Here is an 18,061-nt window from a genome sequence, read left to right on the forward strand (position 1 = left end):
CGCGAAGTGAGACCCCCCTCTGCCTGCCCCCCTTTTCCCCTTCCTCCATCCCCCTTCCCCAATATCCCCCTTTCCCCATATCCCCAACCCCTTTTCACCCTTCCCCCACATCCCCCTTCTTCATATGACCCTTCCCCCATATGACCCTTCCCCCATATTCCCCCTTCCCCACATCCACCCTTCCCCTTCCCCCATATCCCTCCATATCCCCCTTCCCCATATCCCCCTTCCCCCAGATTCCCCCATATCCCCCCTTCCCCATATCCCCTTCTCCCATATCACCCTTCCCCCATATCCCCCCTTTCCCATATCCCCCCATATCCACCCTTCCCCTGCCCCCATATCCCTCCATATCCCCCCTTCCCCCATATGCCCCTTCCCCATATCCCCCTTCCCCCATATGCCCATTCCCCCATGTCCCCTTTTCCTCCATATCGGCCCATATCCCTCCTTCCCCCATAACCCCCTTCCCCATATCCCCCGTTCCCCCATATCCCATTCTCCATATCCCCCTTCCCCAATATCCCCCCATATCCCACCTTCTCCCATATCCCCCCCTTCCCCCATATCCCCCTCTCCTACCCCCATTCCCCCATATCCCCCCTTCCCCAATAACCCCCTTCCCCTATCCCCCCTTCCACCATATCCCCCCTTCCCTATATGGAATCCTCCGCACCTTCAGGGGCTAGGCCGGCGGCGCAGTGGTTTGTGCCGGCCGGTGCGGAAGGGGCTCTGCTGGCCGGCGCGAGTTGGCACCTGCGCGGGAGCGCCAGCGTGTGCTGGCATCATCCCAGCGCATGCGCAGGGGGATTGATCTCCGCGTTGGCCATCGCTGACTGTTACAGCGACTGATGCGGAGGAATAGAGTGCCCCCATGGCACAGGCCCGCCCACGGATCGGTGAGATCTGATCATGGGCCAGTTATCACGGGGGCACCCCCCGGAGCCAGATCCCCCCGCACCCCCCGAGGACCCGAGAGGCCGTCCGCGGAGCTAGGTCCCGCTGGTAAGTACCTGTCGTAACATACGCCCAAGGGTCCCGCCGAAAACGGGCAGCCACTCGTCCCATCGCGGGCCAGAGAATCGCCGGGGTGGCCACTGCCAACTGCCCCCGATTCCCGCCCCCGCCAAATCCCCAGTGCCGGAGAATTCGGCAGCCGGCGAGGGCGGGATTCACGCCGCCCCCCCCCCCCCCCCACCCCCCCCCCCCCCCCCCCCCCCGGCGATTCTCGAAACCGGAGAATCCCGCCCCTAATACACAAACCACTCTGGCTCCCCACTCTGCAACTGGATCCTCGATTTTCTGACCAACGGACCACAATCAGTAAGAATGAACAACAACACCTCCTCCACAATAGTCCTCAACACCGGCGCCCCGCAAGGCTGCGTACTTAGCCCCCTACTCTACTCCCTGTACACACACGACTGCGTGGCAAAACTTGGTCCCAGCTCCATCTGCAAGTTTGCTGATGATACGACCATTGTGGGCCGGATCTCGAATAACGACGAGTCAGAATATAGGCGGGAGATAGAGAACCTAGTGGAGTGGTGTAGCGACAACAATCTCTCCCTCAATGCCAGCAAAACTAAAGAGCTGGTAATTGACTTCAGGAAGCAAAGTACTGTGCACACCCCTGTCAGCATCAACGGGGCCGAGGTGGAGATGGTTAGTAGTTTCAAATTCCTCGGGGTGCACATCTCCAAAAATCTGTCCTGGTCGACCCACGTCGACGCTACCACCAAGAAAGCACAACAGCGCCTATACTTCCTCAGGAAACTAAAGAAATTCGGCATGTCCACATTAACCCTTACCAACTTTTACAGATGCACCATAGAAAGCATCCTATCAGGCTGCATCACAGCCTGGTATGGCAACTGCTCGGCCCAGGACCGCAAGAAACTTTAGAGAGTCGTGAACACCGCCCAGTCCATCACACGAACCTGCCTCCCATCCATTGACTCCATCTACACCTCCCGCTGCCTGGGGAAAGCGGGCAGCATAATCAAAGACCCCTCCCACCCGGCTTACTCACTCTTCCAACTTCTTCCATCGGGCAGGAGATACAGAAGTCTGAGAACACGCACAAACAGACTCAAAAACAGCTTCTTCCCCACTGTAACCAGACTCCTAAATGACCCTCTTATGGACTGACCTCATTAACACTACACCCTGTATGCTTCATCCGATGCCAGTGCTTATGTAGTTGCATTGTATATGTTGTGTTGCCCTATTATGTATTTTCTTTTATTCCCTTTTCTTCTCATGTACTTAATGATCTGTTGAGCTGCTCGCAGAAAAATACTTTTCACTGTACCTCGGTACACGTGACAATAAACAAATCCAATCCAATCCAACCAGAGCACAGAATGCACAACCAGAGCAGAGAATTCACAAACCAGAGCAGAGTGCACAAACCAGAGCAGAGTGCACAAACCAGAGCACAGAGTGCACAAACCAGAGCACAGACGACATAATGCAGAACAGAGACTACAATAACGAGAGCAAAAAGTACACAACAGGAGAAGAGGTTACACAAACCGGTGCAGCAAATACACAACCCAATGCTGAAAATACACAACCCAATGCTGAAAATACATTACCCAGAGCAGAATCTACACAGCCCAGAGCAGAATCTACACAACCCAGAGCAGAATCCACACAATTCAGTGCTGAAAATACACAACCCAGAGCAGAATCTACACAACCCAGAGCAGAGAGTGCACCAACCGGAGCAGAAAGTACAACAACCGGAGCAGAGAGTACACCAACCGGAGCAGAAAGTACAACAACCGGAGCAGAGAGTACACCAACCGGAGCAGAAAGTACAACAACCGGAGCAGAGAGTACACCAACCGGAGCAGAGAGTACACCAACCGGAGCAGAGAGTACACCAACCGGAGCAGAGAGTACACCAACCGGAGCAGAGAGTACACCAACCGGAGCAGAGAGTACACCAACCGGAGCAGAGAGTACACCAACCGGAGCAGAGAGTACACCAACCGGAGCAGAGAGTACACCAACCGGGGCTGAGAGTACACCAACCGGAGCAGAGAGTACACCAACCGGATCAGTGGGTACACCAACCGGATCAGAGGGTACACCAACCGGGGAAGAGAGTACACCAACCAGAGCAGAGTATACATAATCCACAGCACAAGAGCAAAGGGCATACAAACCATAGCACGGAGTACGCAAACCGAAAGCCATTATACAAAGCAGAGCAGAAAATACACAATCCCGGACAGAAAATTCAGAAACAAGAGATCAATGTACACAAACCAGAGCATCAAAATACCGTGCAGAGCAGAGAGAGCGCCGTGCAGAGCAGAGAGAGTGCCGTACAGAGCAAAGAGCACGCCATGCAGAGCAGAGAGAGCGCCATGCAGAGCAAAGAGAGCGCATGCAGAGCAGATATAGCGCCATGCACAGCAGAGAGAGCGCCGTGCAGAGCAGAGAGAGCGCCGTGCAGAGCAGAGAGAGCGCCGTGCAGAGCAGACAGAGCGCCGTGCAGAGCAGAGAGAGCACCGTGCAGAGCAGAGAGAGCGCCGTGCAGAGCAGAGAGAGTGCGTGCAGAGCAGAGATAGCGCCATGCACAGCAGAGAGAGTGCCGTGCAGAGCAGAGAGAGCGCCGTGCAGAGCAGACAGAGCGCCGTGCAGAGCAGAGAGAGTGCCGTGCAGAGCAGAGAGAGCGCGTGCAGAACAGAGAGAGCACCGTGCAGAGCTGAGAGAGCGCGTGCAGAGCAGAGAGAGCGCGTGCAGAGCAGAGATAGCGCCATGCACAGCAGAGAGAGCGCCGTGCAGAGCAGAGAGAGCGCCGTGCAGAGCAGGCAGAGCGCCATGCAGAGCAGAGAGAGTGCCGTGCAGAGCAGAGAGAGCACGTGCAGAACAGAGAGAGCGCCGTGCAGAGCAGAGAGAGCGCCGTACAGAGCAAAGAGCACGCCATGCAGAGCAGAGAGAGCGCCGTGCAGAGCTGAGAGAGCGCGTGCAGAGCAGAGATAGCGCCATGCACAGCAGAGAGAGCGCCGTGCAGAACAGAGAGAGCACCGTGCAGAGCAGAGAACGCCGTGCAGAGCAGAGAGAGTGCCATGCAGAGCAGAGAGAGCACGTGCAGAGCAGAGAGAGCACCGTGCAGAGCAGAGAGAGCACGTGCAGAGCAGAGAGAGCGCCGTGCAGAGCAGAGGGAGCGCTGTCCAGAGCAGAGAGAGCGCCGTGCAGAGCAGAGAGAGCACCATGCAGAGCAGAGAGAGCGCCGTGCAGAGCAGAGGGAGCGCCGTGCAGAGCAGAGAGGGCGCCGTGCAGAGCAGAGAGCGCCGTGCAGAGCAGAGGGAGCGCCGTGCAGAGCAGAGGGAGCGCCGTGCAGAGCAGAGAGAGCGTTGTGCAGAGCAGAGAGAGCGTTGTGCAGAGCAGAGTGCACCATCCAGAGCAGAGAGAGCGCTGTCCAGAGCAGAGAGTGCACGGTCCAGAGCAGAGAGAGTTCTCTCCAGAGCAGAGAGCGTGCTGTCCAGAGCAGAGCGTTCTGTGCAGAGCAGAGGGAGCACTGTCCAGATCAGAGAGTGCGCCGTCCAGAGCAGAGCACGTCGTCCAGAGCAGAGAGCATGCCGTCCAGAGCAGGGAGCGAGTCACCCAGAGCAGTTAGCGCATCATCCGAGCAGGGAGCATGTCATCCAGAACGGAGAGAGCGCCTGCCAGAGCAGAGACCATGCTATCCAGAGCAGAGAGTATGCCATCCAGTGCAGAGAGTACAACCAGAGCAGAGATTACACCAACCAGAGCAGCGAGTAAACTAACCAGAGCAGAGAGTAAACCAAATCATAGAATCTTTGCATCCCTACAGTGCAGAAGGAGGCCATTATGCCCATCGAGTCTGCACTGGCCCTTTGAAGACTCTGCCCACTCCCCTCCCCTATCCTGGTAACCGCACACAACGTGCAGATCTTTCAACACTACGGACAATTTGGCATGGCCAATCCACCAAACCTGCGCATCTTTGGACTGTGTGAGGAAATCGAAACACCCTGAGGAAAGCGATGCAGACACGGGGAGAATGTGTAAACTCCCACGGTTCGAATTTAACCCGAGATCCTGGTGCTGTGAAGCAGCAGTGCTAACCACTTTGCCATTTTGCAGCAGAGCACAGCGATACCACCGAGAGCAACTCCAACCACAGCAGAGCGCACACCAGCCAGAGCAGAGAGTACACCAGCCAGAGCAGAAAGTACACCAGTCAGAGCAGGAAATACACTAACCAGAGCTGAGAGTTACACCAACCAGAGCAGAGTATACACAATCCACAGCAGATAATACGCAAACCAGAGCAAAGAGCAAACAAACCATAGCACAGAGTACGCAATCCAGATAAACAATAAACAAACCAGTGCAGAAAATACACAAATCTGAGCACAAAATACACAACTCAAAACATAAATTACACAAACCAGAACAGAGAATTATAAATTATAAATTACGCAAACCAGAGAACAAAATACTCAAAGCAGAGCAATGAACAGATAAACCAGATATTACACAAATCAGAGTTAAAAATAATCAAACCAGTACAGAATGCACGAAACAGAGCAGAAAATAAACATCCCAGTGCAGCAAATGCACGAAACAGAGCCAGAAAATACACAAATCAGAGCAGAGTACACAAATCAGAGCAGATAATACAATAACTAGAACAACAAATATAATAATAATATTAATAATTTTTATTGTCACAAGTATGTTTACATTGCAATGAAGTTACTGTTAAAAACCCTTAGTCCCCACATTCTGGCGCCTGTTCTGGTACACAGAGGGAGAATTCAGAATGTCCAATTCACCTAACAAGCAAGTCTTTTGGGACTTGTGGGAGGAAACCGGAGGAGCCGGTTGAAACCCTCGCAGACATAGGAAGAATGTACAGATTCCGCACAGACAGTGACCCAAGCCGGAAGTCGAACCTGGGACCCTGGCGCTGTGAGCAACAGTGCTACCCACTGTGATACCGTGCTGAGTGTGTACAGACCAGAGCTGAGGACAAATATAAAAGAGCAGAAAATATACTAGGCAGGGAATACACAAACTGGAGCAGATAATACAAACCGAAACAGAAAACACAAAAACCAGTGCAAAGAATACACAAACCAGAGCACAAAATTCACAACCCAAAACATAATATACACAAACCAGAAATGAGAGGACACAAACCAGAGAACAAAATATCAAGGCAGAGCATTGAATAGATAAACTAGAGCAGAAAATACACGAAACAGAGCAGAAAATATACAAACCAGAGCAGAAAATACACAATCCAGTACAGGAAATGCACAGAACGGAGCAGAAAATAAACAACCCAGTACAGGAAATGCATGAAACAGCAGAAAATACACAAACCAGAGTAGAGTACACAAACCAGGGGCGGAACTAGCTTTGCGCAGGTCAAAGAGACACAGCCTGAGTGAGACACATCCAGAGTGGGAATTTGGTGCAGTAAGGTAATCAGGAAAGCAGGGAGAGAACCAAAGAGCATCTGAGACCCTCGGAAGGTAAGTAAGTGATTTTTACTCATTTTTACTTTTATTACCTTTTCAAATTGTGTGTGTGTGGGGGGGGGGGGGGGGGAACTGAAGTGACATCACAGAAAAGCTGTGACCTGATTGGCTGGTTGGGAATCTACACTAAATTAAAAAAATTAAGCATTGGTAAACTAATTAAACATAATTACTTGATTATAATTTAGAGGGGTATCTAAGCCAGAGATCGGAGAGTACTGTATTTAGCTTTCACATTTATAGTAGAAATCTAGTGCTAGGAAACATACAGTTAACAGTAACTTTTAAAAAAAACGTTTAACTTTAATTTACTAATTAATTGGCGCAATGTCAATTAGAGGGGTGCAGTGCTCGGACTGTGAGATGTGGCAGGTCCGGGAGGCTTCCAGCATCCCGGATGGCTTCATCTTCAGAAAATGCACCCAACTGGAGCTCCTCACAGACCGCATGGTTCGGTTGGAGCAGCAGTTGGATGCATTTAGGAGCATGCAGGTAGAGGAATGCGTCATAGATAGCAGTTATATAAATGTGGTCACACCCAAGGTGCAGGCAGAGAAATGGGTGACCACCAGAAAGGGCAGGCAGTCAGTGCAGGAATCCCCTGTGGTTGTCCCCCTCTTGAACAGGTATCCCCCTTTGGATACTGTTGAGGGGGGGGGATAGCCTATCAGGGAAAAACAGCAGCAGCCAGAGCAGTGGCACCACGACTGGCTCTGATGTTCAGAAAGGAGGGTCAAAGCGCAGAAGAGCAATAGTCAAAGTGAACTCTATCGTCAGGCACACAGATAGGCACTTCTGTGGAAGTGAAAGAGACTCCAGGATGGTATGTTGCCTCCCTAGTGTCATGGTCCAGGATGTCTCTGAACGGATAGAGGGCATCCTGAAGGGGGAGGGCAAACAGGCAGAGGTCGTTGTACATATTGGTACTAACGACATAGGCAGGAAGGGGCATGAGATCCTGCAGCAGGAGTTCAGGGAGCTAGGCAGAAAGTTAAAAGACAGGACCTCTAGGGTTGTAATCTCGGGATTACTCCCTGTGCCAAGTGCCAGTGAGGCTAGAAATAGGAAGATAGAGCAGCTAAACACGTGGCTAAACAGCTGGTGTAGGAGGGAGAGTTTCCGTTATCCGGACCACTGGGAGCTCTTCCGGGGCAGGTGTGACCTATATAAGAAGGACGGGTTGCATCTAAACTGGAGAGGCATAAATATCCTGGCCGCGAGGTTTGCTAGTGTCACACGGGAGGGTTTAAACTAGTATGGCAGGGGGTGGGTACGGGAGCAATAGGTCAGAAGGTGAGAGCATTGAGGGAGAACTAGGGAATAGGCCCAGTATGGCTCTGAGGCAGAGCAGACAGGGAGCAGTTGCTGAACACAGCGGGTCTGGTGGCCTGAAGTGCATATGTTTTAATGCAAGAAGTATTACGGGTAAGGCAGATGAACTTAGAGCTTGGATTAGTACTTGGAACTATGATGTTGTTGCCATTCCATAGACCTGGTTGAGGGGACAGGATTGGCAGCTAAACGTTACAGGATTTAGATGTTTCAGGTGGGATAGAGGGGGATGTAAAAAGGATGGCGGAGTTGTGCTACTGGTTCGGGAGAATATCACAGCTGTACTACGGGAGGACACCTCAGAGGGCTTTATGGGTAGAGATCAGGAATAAGAAGGGTACAGTCACAATGTTGGGGTTTACTACAGGCCTCCCAACAGCCAGCGGGGGATAGAGGAGCAGATAGGTAGACAGATTTTGGAAAAGAGTAAAAACAATAGGGTTGTGGTGATGGGAGACTTCAACTTCCCCAATATTGACTGGGACTCACTTAGTGCAAGGGGCTCAGATGGGGCAGAGTTTGTAAGGAGCATCCAGGAGGGCTTCTTGAAACAATATGTAGACAGTCCAACTAGGGAAGGGGCTGTACTGGACCTGGTATTGGGGAATGAGCCCGGCCAGGTGGTAGAAGTTTCAGTAGGGGAGCATTTCGGGAACAGTGACCACAATTAGGAGAGAAGAAGGTTAAGGGGAGACTTAATAGAGGCATACAAAATGATCAGGGGGTTGGATAGGGTGGACAGTGAGAGCCTTCTCCCGCGGATGGATATGGCTGGCACGAGGGGACATAACTTTAAACTGAGGGGTAATAGATATAGGACAGAGGTCAGAGGTAGGTTCTTTACGCAAAGAGTAGTGAGGCCGTGGAATGCCCTACCTGCTACAGTAGTGAACTCGCCAACATTGAGGGCATTTAAAAGTTTATTGGATAAACATATGGATGATAATGGCATAGTGTAGGTTAGATGGCTTTTGTTTCGGTGCAACATCGTGGGCCGAAGGGCCTGTACTGCGCTGTATTGTTCTATGTTCTATGTTCTAATTCAGTAAGTTTTAAAGTGCTGGTGGACAAGGATAAGAGTGGTCCTAGTGTGAATGTGCTAAATTGGGGGAAGGCTAATTATAACTATATTAGGCGGTAACTGAAGAACCTAGATTGGGGGCGGATGTTTGAGGGTAAATCCACATCTGACATGTGGATTTCAAGTGTCAGTTGAAAGGAATTCAGGACTTCCAAGTTCCTGTGAGGAAGAAGGATAAATACGACAATTTTCAGGAACCTTGGATAACGAGAGATATTGTAGGCCCCGTGTTTGGAATATAAGGAAAGTAGGAAGGAACTTAAGCAAGGAGTCAGGAGGGCTAGAAGGGGTCACGAAAAGTCATTGGCTTTTTACACTTACATAAAAAGCAAGAGGGTAGCCAGGGAAAGGGTTGGCCCACTGAAGGATAGGCAAGGGAATCTATGTGTGGAGCCAGAGGAAATGGGTGAGGTACAAAATGAATACTTTGCATTCACCAAAGAGAAGGAATTGGTGGATGTTGAGCCTGGAGAAGGGTGTGTAGATAGCCTGGGTCACATTGAGATCCAAAAAGACGAGGTGCTGGGCGTCTTGAAAAATAGTAAGGTAGATAAGTCCCCAGGGCCAGATGGGATCTACCTCAGAATACAGAAGGAGGCTAGAGAGGAAATTGTTGCGGCCTTGACAGAAATCTTTGGATCCTCACTGTCTTCAGGTGATGTCCCAGAGGACTGGAGAATAGCCAATGTTGTTCCTCTGTTTAAGAAGGGTAGCAAGGATAATCCAGGGAACTACAGGCCGGTGAGCCTTCCGTCAGTGGTAGGGAAATTACTGGAGAGAATTCTTCGAGACAGGATCTACTCCCATTTGGAAGCAAATGGACGTATTAGTGAGAGGCAGCATGGTTTTGTGAAGGGGAGGTCATGTCTCACTAACTTGATAGACATGATGTGGAGAAGCCAATCTCTGCAAGACGTGCCAGATCATCGACCTGGATACCACCATTACACGCGAGAACACCACCCACCAGGTACGCGGTACATACTCGTGCAACTCGGCCAACGTAGTCTACCTCATACGCTGCAGGAAAGGATGTCCCGAAGCGTGGTACATTGGCGAGACCATGCAGACGCTGCGACAACGAATGAACGGACATCGCGCGACAATCAACAGGCAGGAATGTTCCCTTCCAGTCGGGGAACAGTTCAGCAGTCAAGGGCATTCAGCCTCTGATCTCCGGGTAAGCGTTCTCCAAGGCGGCCTTCAGAACGCGCAACAACGCAGAATCGGCGAGCAGAAGCTTATAGCCAAGTTCCGCACACATGAGTGCGGCCTCAACCGGGACCTGGGATTCATGTCGCATTACATTCATCCCCCACCATCTGGCCTGCGAAATCCTACCAACTGTCCTGGCTTGACACAAGTCACACCTCTTTAACCTGGGGTTACCCCATCTCTGGATCTGTAAAGATTTAATCACCTGCTAATGCTCGCATTCCAAGCATTGTTTGGCATCTTTGAATCTGTCTGTATATATGTTTCTGGAACATACCTCTTCATTCACCTGAGGAAGGAGCAGCGCTCCGAAAGCTAGTGACATCGAAACAAACCTGTTGGACTTTAACCTGGTGTTGTAAGACTTCTTACTAACTTGATAGAGTTTTTCAAAGATGATTGATGCAAGTAGGGCAGTGGATGTTGTCGATATGGACTTCAGTAAGGCCTTTGACAAGGTCCCTCATGGTAGACTAGTACAAAAGGTGAAGTCACACGGGATCAGGGGTGAGCTGGCAAGGTGGATACAGAACTGGCTAGGTCATAGAATGCAGAGAGTAGCAATGGAAGGATGCTTTTCTAATTGGAGGGCTGTGACCAGTGGTGTTCCACAGGGATCAGTGCTGGGACCTTTGCTGTTTCTAGTATATATAAATGATTTGGAGGAAAATGTAACTGGTCTGATTAGTAAGTTTGCAGACGACACAAATGTTGGTGGAATTGCGGTTAGCGATGAGGACTGTCAGAGGATACAGCCGGATTTAGATTGTTTGGAGATTTGGGCGGAGAGATGGCAGATGGAGTTTAATCTGGACAAATGTGAGGTAATGCATTTTGGAAGGTCTAATGCAGGTAGGGAATATACAGTGAATGGTAGAACCCTCAAGAGTATTGAAAGTCAGAGAGATCTAGGTGTACAGGTCCACAGGTCACTGAAAGGGGCAACACAGGTGGAGAAGGTAGTCAAGAAGGCATACGGCATGCTTGCCTTCATTGGCTGGGGCATTGAGTATAAGAATTGGCAAGTCATGTTGCAGCTGTACAGAACCTTAGTTAGGCCACACTTGGAGTATAGTGTTCAATTCTGATCGCCACACTACCAGAAGGATGTGGAGGCTTTAGAGAGGGTGACATTTACCAGAATGTTGCCTGGTATGGCGAGCATTAGCTATGAGGAGCGGTTGAATAAACTCGGTTTGTTCTCACTGGAACAACGGAGATTGAGGGGAGATCTGATAGAGGTCTACAAAATTATGAGGGGCATAGACAGAGTGGATAGTCAGAGACTTTTTCCCAGGGTGGAGGGGTCAATTACTAGGGGGCATAGGTTTAAGGTGCGAGGGGTAAGGTTTGGAGTCGATGTACGAGGCGAGTTTTTTACACAGAGGGTAGTGGGTGCCTGGAACTCGCTGCCGGAGGAGGTGGTGGAAGCAGGGACGATTGTGACATTTAAGGGGCATCATGACAAATACATGAATAGGATGGGAATAGAGGGATACGGACCCAGGAAGTGTAGAAGATTGTAGTTTTGTTGGGCAGCATGGTCGGCACGGGCTTGGAGGGCCGAAGGGCCTGTTCCTGTGCTGTACTTTTCTTTGTTCTTTGTTCTTTGATTCTCCGACCCCCTGCCGGGTCGGAGAATCGCCGTCGGCGGACACCCCCCCGGCGATTCTCTGGCCCGCGATGGGCTGAATTCCCGCTGCTGTCATGACAGTCCTGCCGGTGTGAATCAAACCACCTCCCTCCCCGGCAGGACTGGCGACGCGGGCGGTCTCCGGGGTCCTGGGCCCGGGGGGTGCCCCCATGGTGGCCTGGCCCGTGATTGGGGCCCACCGATCCGCGGGCAGTGCTTGTGCCGTGGGGGCACTCTTTTCCTTCCGCCTCGGCCATTGTCTCCGCCCACCTGCGCATGCGCGGGGATGACGTAAGGAGCCCCCGACGCTCCCGCGCATGCGCGGCCTTCCGCCGACGGTGAGGTCCCTTCGGCCCCGGCTGGCGTGGCGCCAAAGACCTTTCCCGCCAGCCGGCGGCGCGCCATCCACTCCGTCCCCTCAAGGTGAGGGCTTGGCCCCTAAAGTTGCGGAGAAATTCCGCACCTTTGGGGCGGCCCGACCCTATAGTGTTTCCCGCCACTCCATCCCGCCGGGACCCCCCGCCCCCCCGGGAGAATCCAGGCCCAGAGCTGAGAAAACGCAACGCAGACCAGAGAATATACAAACCACAGCAGAAAGTACACACCCAAAGAGATTATAAAAAGCAGCACAAAAATTCACAAACCAGAGCAGGATCTCCACAAACCAGAGCAGGATCTGCACAAGCCAGGGCAGAGAATACACAAACCAGAGCCAATTGTCATAAACCAAAGCACGGAGTACACAAACTTCAACAGGGAACACACAAATCAAAGAATATACAAATCAGAGCTAAGAATAAATAAACATATGGATGATAATGGCATAGTGTAGGTTAGATGGCTTTTCTTTCGGTGCAACATCGTGGGCTGAAGGGCCTGTACTGCGCTGTATTGTTCTATGTTCTATGTTCTAAACAAGAACAGTAAATACACCGCCAGAGCATAGAATCCAGAAACCAGTGCAGAATTTACACAAAGAGCAGCGAACACGCAAACCAGAGCAGAGAGCACACAGGCCACAGCAGATAGCACACAGACCAGAGTAGAGAGCACACAGACCAGAGCAGAGAGCACTTAAACCAGAGCAGAGAGCACACAGACCAGAGCAGAGAGCACACAGACCAGAGCAGAGAGCACACAGACCAGAGCAGGAAAGGGACAGATCAGAGCAGGAAAAGGACAAATCCGAGCAGGTAAAGGACAGATCAGAGCAGGAAATATATAGAGTAGAGCAAGAAATATACAAACCAGAGCAGGAAATACACAAACCAGAGCAGGAAATACGCCAACCAGAGCAGGAAATACACAAAACAGAGAAGAAAATACATAAAACCGAGCAGAAAATACATAAAACAGAGCTGGGAGCACGCAACCAGATCAGAGAGCATACAAACCAGAGCATAACATACAGAAAATACACAAACCAGGGCAGAACATACACAACCAGGGCAGAAAATACACACAGCAGAGCAAAGCATATTCAAATGAGGGCAGGGAATACTCAAATCAGAGTAGAAAATACTCAAAGCAGAGCAGAAAATACTCAAATCAGAGCAGAGACTGCACAAATTATAGCAAGAAATACAGAAATCAGGGGCGGGATTCTCCAGAATCCCTGCAATGGCCTGACGCCAGAGTAAAAAGCGGCGCGAACCACTCCGGCATCGGGCCAACCGGAAGTTGCAGAATCAGGGCTAGGCCAATGCCAGAGGAGTTGGCGCTGCACCAACCAGCGGCCATGGTCCAGTGCATGCGCAGAACCAGCGGTGTGGGACCATGTCCAATTCACGCCGGCGGGACTGGCCAGTAACCGACGGCCGCTCGGTCCATCAGGGCCTGGAGAATTGCCGGGGGGGCCGCTGCCAACGGCCCCCGACTGGGAGGGCGTGAAGCCCGCCCCCGCCCAAAAACTGGCGCTGGAGAATACGGCAGCCGGCGTCAGAGCGGATGGGCGGGATTATCGCCACCCCCCGGGATTCTCCGACGTGGCAGGTGGTCGGAGAATCCCGCCCCAGCTGTTGGTTTGATAGACAAGGAACATGGGGCGGGATTCTCCAACCCCCCGCCGGGTGGAAGAATCGCCGGGGGTCGGCGTGAATCCCGCCCCCGCCGTCCTCCTAATTCTCCCGCCCCCCAAAAACTGGCTCGGCGTGAATCGAGCCGCCCGCCTCGGAGAATGGCGGGGTCTGGTGCGACTCAATGGGCGCCGGGGCTGCCCAAAATCTCCAGCCCACGAAGGGCCGCAGTCCCGCCCGTCTGTTGCTGGTCTCGCTGGCGTAAATTAGAGTAGGTCCCTTACCGGCGAGACCTGGCGGCAAGTGCGGGCTCCGGGGTTCTTGGGGGATCGTGGGGGTATCTGGCCCCGGAAGGTGGCCCCACGGTAGCCTGGCCCGTGGTCAGGGCCCACCGAGACGCGGGCGGGCCTGTGCCATGGGGCACTCTATTGTTCCGCACCTGAGTCTGTGGTCCTCCGCCATTCCCGGTGCAGAAGCGAATCCCTCTGTGCATGCGCGGGGATGACAGTCTGTGCATGCGCGAGCAAACCACTCCGGACTGGGCCTAGCCCCTGAAGGTGCAGAGGATTCCGCATCTTTGGGGCGGCCCGACGCCAGATTGGTTCACGCCACTCGTCCCTCCGGAACCCCTCGCCCCTCCGAGTAGGGGTGAATCCGGCCCACGATCATGGAAGTATCACAGATTTGTTGAAGACTTACTCTTGATGAACTCTCTGATTGTCATTTCTTCCATCTTTTGTTCTTCCATCTCACTCAGCACATCAGATTCACTGCCTGACTTCTACAAAACAAAGTGATGATAGTTGCAGATTAAACATCCAAAGAGCAGAACAGATGACACAAGACCAAAGGTTAGCCATTATTTTATCAAGACAATCTTGGATTGCAGCAATCAAGTTTTCTGGTTGTCTTTTCAAATTACAAATAGCTCGCTTTGATGAGAGTGGTTTCGGAAGAAAGTAAGGCCCCTGTGGTAGTCTGTGTAGAGGTATTACCAGTACCTGGTAATGCTGGAACACCATTGGTAGATATTGTATGTTTCCCATTGGTCAAGCTGTCTGGTAGCTCCGCCCTGCAAGGCGGGGTATAACAGCCCGTGCCACCCCAGCAGCCTTCTTTCTGTACCTGAGCTGCTGGGGGAAACATCTAGCTTATAAAAGCCTTCAGTTGGACTACAACCTCGCTTTCGTGGTCATTGATTGTGCATCAATTTAATAAGCTAGATTTACAAGGATGGAGCTCCGAATCAAGCCGGAGTGTCTGCAACTCAGCCCCCCACGCGGCAAACTCAGCGGCAACCTTCAAGCACTGGCTGACGTGTTTTAACGGATATCTCGGAACGGGCGAAAACACACCTACGGGAGAACAGAAATAGCAAGTCCTGCACTCGAGGGTGAGCCCAGAAATTTACACCGTCATCAAGGATGCGGATGACTTCGATGCAGCAATGGAGATGCTAAAAGGACTCAGGAGAGGTTACGATAGTCCCCATCTCACAAAATATGACAGTGTATGGAAAGGCTCAGTAAACCAAGGTCCACCACACTAAGAAAACAAAAAGGGACGGTCAATAGAGAATTAAAGGTGCTATATTTGAATGCGTGCAGTGTACGGAACAGGGTAGATGAGCTTGTGGCCCAGATTGTGACTGGCAGGTATGATGTGGTAGGCATCACAGAGACATGGTTGCAGGGGGTTCAGGGCTGGCATTTAAACATCCAGGGATTCACAACCTATCAAAAAGACAGAGAGGTGGGCAGAGGGGGCGGGGTTGCCTTGTTAATTAGGAATGAAATTAAATCAATAGCACTAAACGACATAGGGTCAGATGATGTGGAGTCTGTGTGGGTAGAGTTGAGGAACCACAAAGGCAAAAAAACCATAATGGGAGTTATGTACAGGCCTCCTAACAGTCACAAGATGCACCACGAAATAGAAAGTGCATGTCAGAAAGGCAAAGTCACAGTGATCATGGGGGACTTCAATATGCAGGTGGACTGGGTAAATAATACTGCCAGTGGACCCAAAGAAAGGGAATTCATTGAATGTTTTGGGTGGATATGGTACTGGAGAAGGGGGTAGCGCAGAGGCCAGGGTGGAAATTAGTTGTGGGACTTTTGGGGGACCAAGGGTTCTGTGACAAAATTGAAAAGGTAATTGAGGAATATGTAGGTTTCAACTGTACGGGTGAGGTGTCGAAGGCCGTTGTCTGGGAGGCACGAAAGGCGGTGGTGAGAGGTGAGGTGATCTCGTTTAAGGCCAGGGTGGATAAAGAGGAGAGGTTGGGGCGGCAGAGGGTAATAGATGACTTGTTGGAGGTAGATAGGAGTTATGCAAAAGATGGGGACCCAGCGAAGTTGCAAAAGAGGAAAGAACTACAGTTGGCTTTGACCGACTATCTACCAGGAAGGCAGTGCACCAACTTAGGCGAGCAAGGGGTGCAGTTTACGAGCATGGAGATAAGGTCAGCTATGTTAGCAGGTCAGCTCCGGAGGGAGGCAGCAGTAGGGGAAATTGTTCAGGTGAGGGACAGGGCAGGGAAGTTGGTGGCGGCTCCGGATCAGATTAACAAGGTCATTGAGGAATTTTATGAGAGGTTGTACAGGTCAGAGCCACCTGGAGGAGATTGGGAGATGCAGGAATTTCTAGATGGGTTGGAATACCCGAGGTTAGGGGAGGGGGACAGGGCTACATTAGAAGGAGCGATAGTGGAGCAGGAGATAAAAGATGCGATTGGGAGGATGCAGTCGGGGAAGGTGGCAGGGCCGGATGGGTTTCCGTTTGAATATTATAAAAAATTCAAGAGCAATCTGGCACCCCTGATGGTGGTTTGAAGAGGCGCTAGGGAAGGGGCAGTTACCACAAACTTTGGGGCAGGCATCGATTTCCCTGTTACAAAAAAAAGATAAGGACCCGATGGAGCGTGGGCCGTATAGGCCCATATCACTTTTGAATGTGGACGCAAAAGTATTGGTGAAGGTACTGGCAGGTAGGCTGGAGGAGTGTCTCCCGAAAGTGATAGGTGAAGATCAGACGGGGTTCGTGAGAGGGAGGCAGCTCTTTTCAAACGTTAGACGGGTATTGAAAGTGGTTATGGCACCGGAGGGGGGAAGGCAACAGAGGTGGCTGTGGCAATGGACGCTGAGAAGACGTTTGACTGGGTAGAATTGGGGTACTTGATGGCAGTTCTGGAGCGGTTTGGGATTGGACCAAGGTTTATGAACTGGGTAAAGCTACTGTATAAGGAGCCGAGGGCGAGTGTCCGCACAAACAACATCAGCTCGAGATACTTTTCTCTCCACCGTGGGACTAGGCAGAGATGTCCTTTGTCCCGCCTGCTGTTTGCACTCATGATTGAGCCGTTGGCCATCGCATTAAGAGGTTCGGGGGTATGGAAAGGAATAGTGCAGGGGGGTTAGAGCATAGGGTGTCCTGATATGCCGATGACTTACTGTTATTCATATCGGAACCAAGTGTGTCGATAGGGGGAATATTGGAGCTGTCTCGGGTGTTTGGGTCTTTCTCGGGGTACAAACTAAATCTAGACGAGTGAGTATTTTGTGGTGTCTCGGCCGGGGATGGGGGCAGGGGTGGGGGGGGGGGGCTGCCATTCTGTAGGGCAGGAACTCACTTTAGGTACCTGGGGGTGCAGGTTGCCGGGAGTGGGGGGGGGGGGCCCATAGGTACAACATTTCTAGTTTGGTGGGGAGAGTGAAAGCTGATCTAACAAGGTGGGATGGTCTCCCTCTGTCACTGGCGGGTCGGGTACAGGCGGTTAAAATGAACGTGTTGCCGCGATTTCTGTTTATTTTCCAATGCCTGCCGATTTTCCTGCCAAAGGCTTTTTTCAGAGAGATTGAGGGAATGATTACCTCGTTCATATGGGGAGGGAAGGTGGCCAGAGTTAGAAAGGTGCTGCTATAGAGGGGAAGGCAGGCAGGGGGTTTGCGTCTTCCGAACCTGATGTATTATTACTGGGCGGCGAATGTGGAGAAGGTACGGAGCTGGGTCAGAGGGGTTGATTCCCAGTGGGTCAGAATGGAGAGGGTTTGTGCAGGGGGTCGGGATTGAAAGCACTCGCAACAGTGCCGCTCCCGATGGCCCCGGGGAAATACTCAGGGAGTCCGGTAATAATAGCTTCATTGAGAATTTGGAAGCAGTTTCGGCAACACTTCGGGTTGTGGGAAGGATCAAGGGAAATGCCAATTCGGGGGAACCACAGATTTGAGCCAGGGAAGTGGGATGGAAACTT

General features: G+C 51.7%; 1 protein-coding gene across 4 annotated transcripts in view; it reads right to left on the reverse strand.

Moving 5' to 3' along the window:
• The window catches only part of LOC140390088 (solute carrier organic anion transporter family member 2A1-like), a 626,095-nt gene that overhangs the window by 165,110 nt on the left and 442,924 nt on the right, over positions 1-18,061 (reverse strand). For all 4 annotated transcript variants that reach the window (XM_072474991.1, XM_072474992.1, XM_072474989.1 and 1 more), the window contains one exon: positions 14,509-14,590. In XM_072474991.1, the coding sequence (XP_072331092.1) occupies positions 14,509-14,590 (82 nt within the window). The remainder of the gene's footprint in view (positions 1-14,508; positions 14,591-18,061) is intronic.

The sequence above is a fragment of the Scyliorhinus torazame genome, chromosome 14 (assembly GCF_047496885.1).
Source record: "Scyliorhinus torazame isolate Kashiwa2021f chromosome 14, sScyTor2.1, whole genome shotgun sequence".
NCBI lineage: Eukaryota > Metazoa > Chordata > Chondrichthyes > Carcharhiniformes > Scyliorhinidae > Scyliorhinus > Scyliorhinus torazame.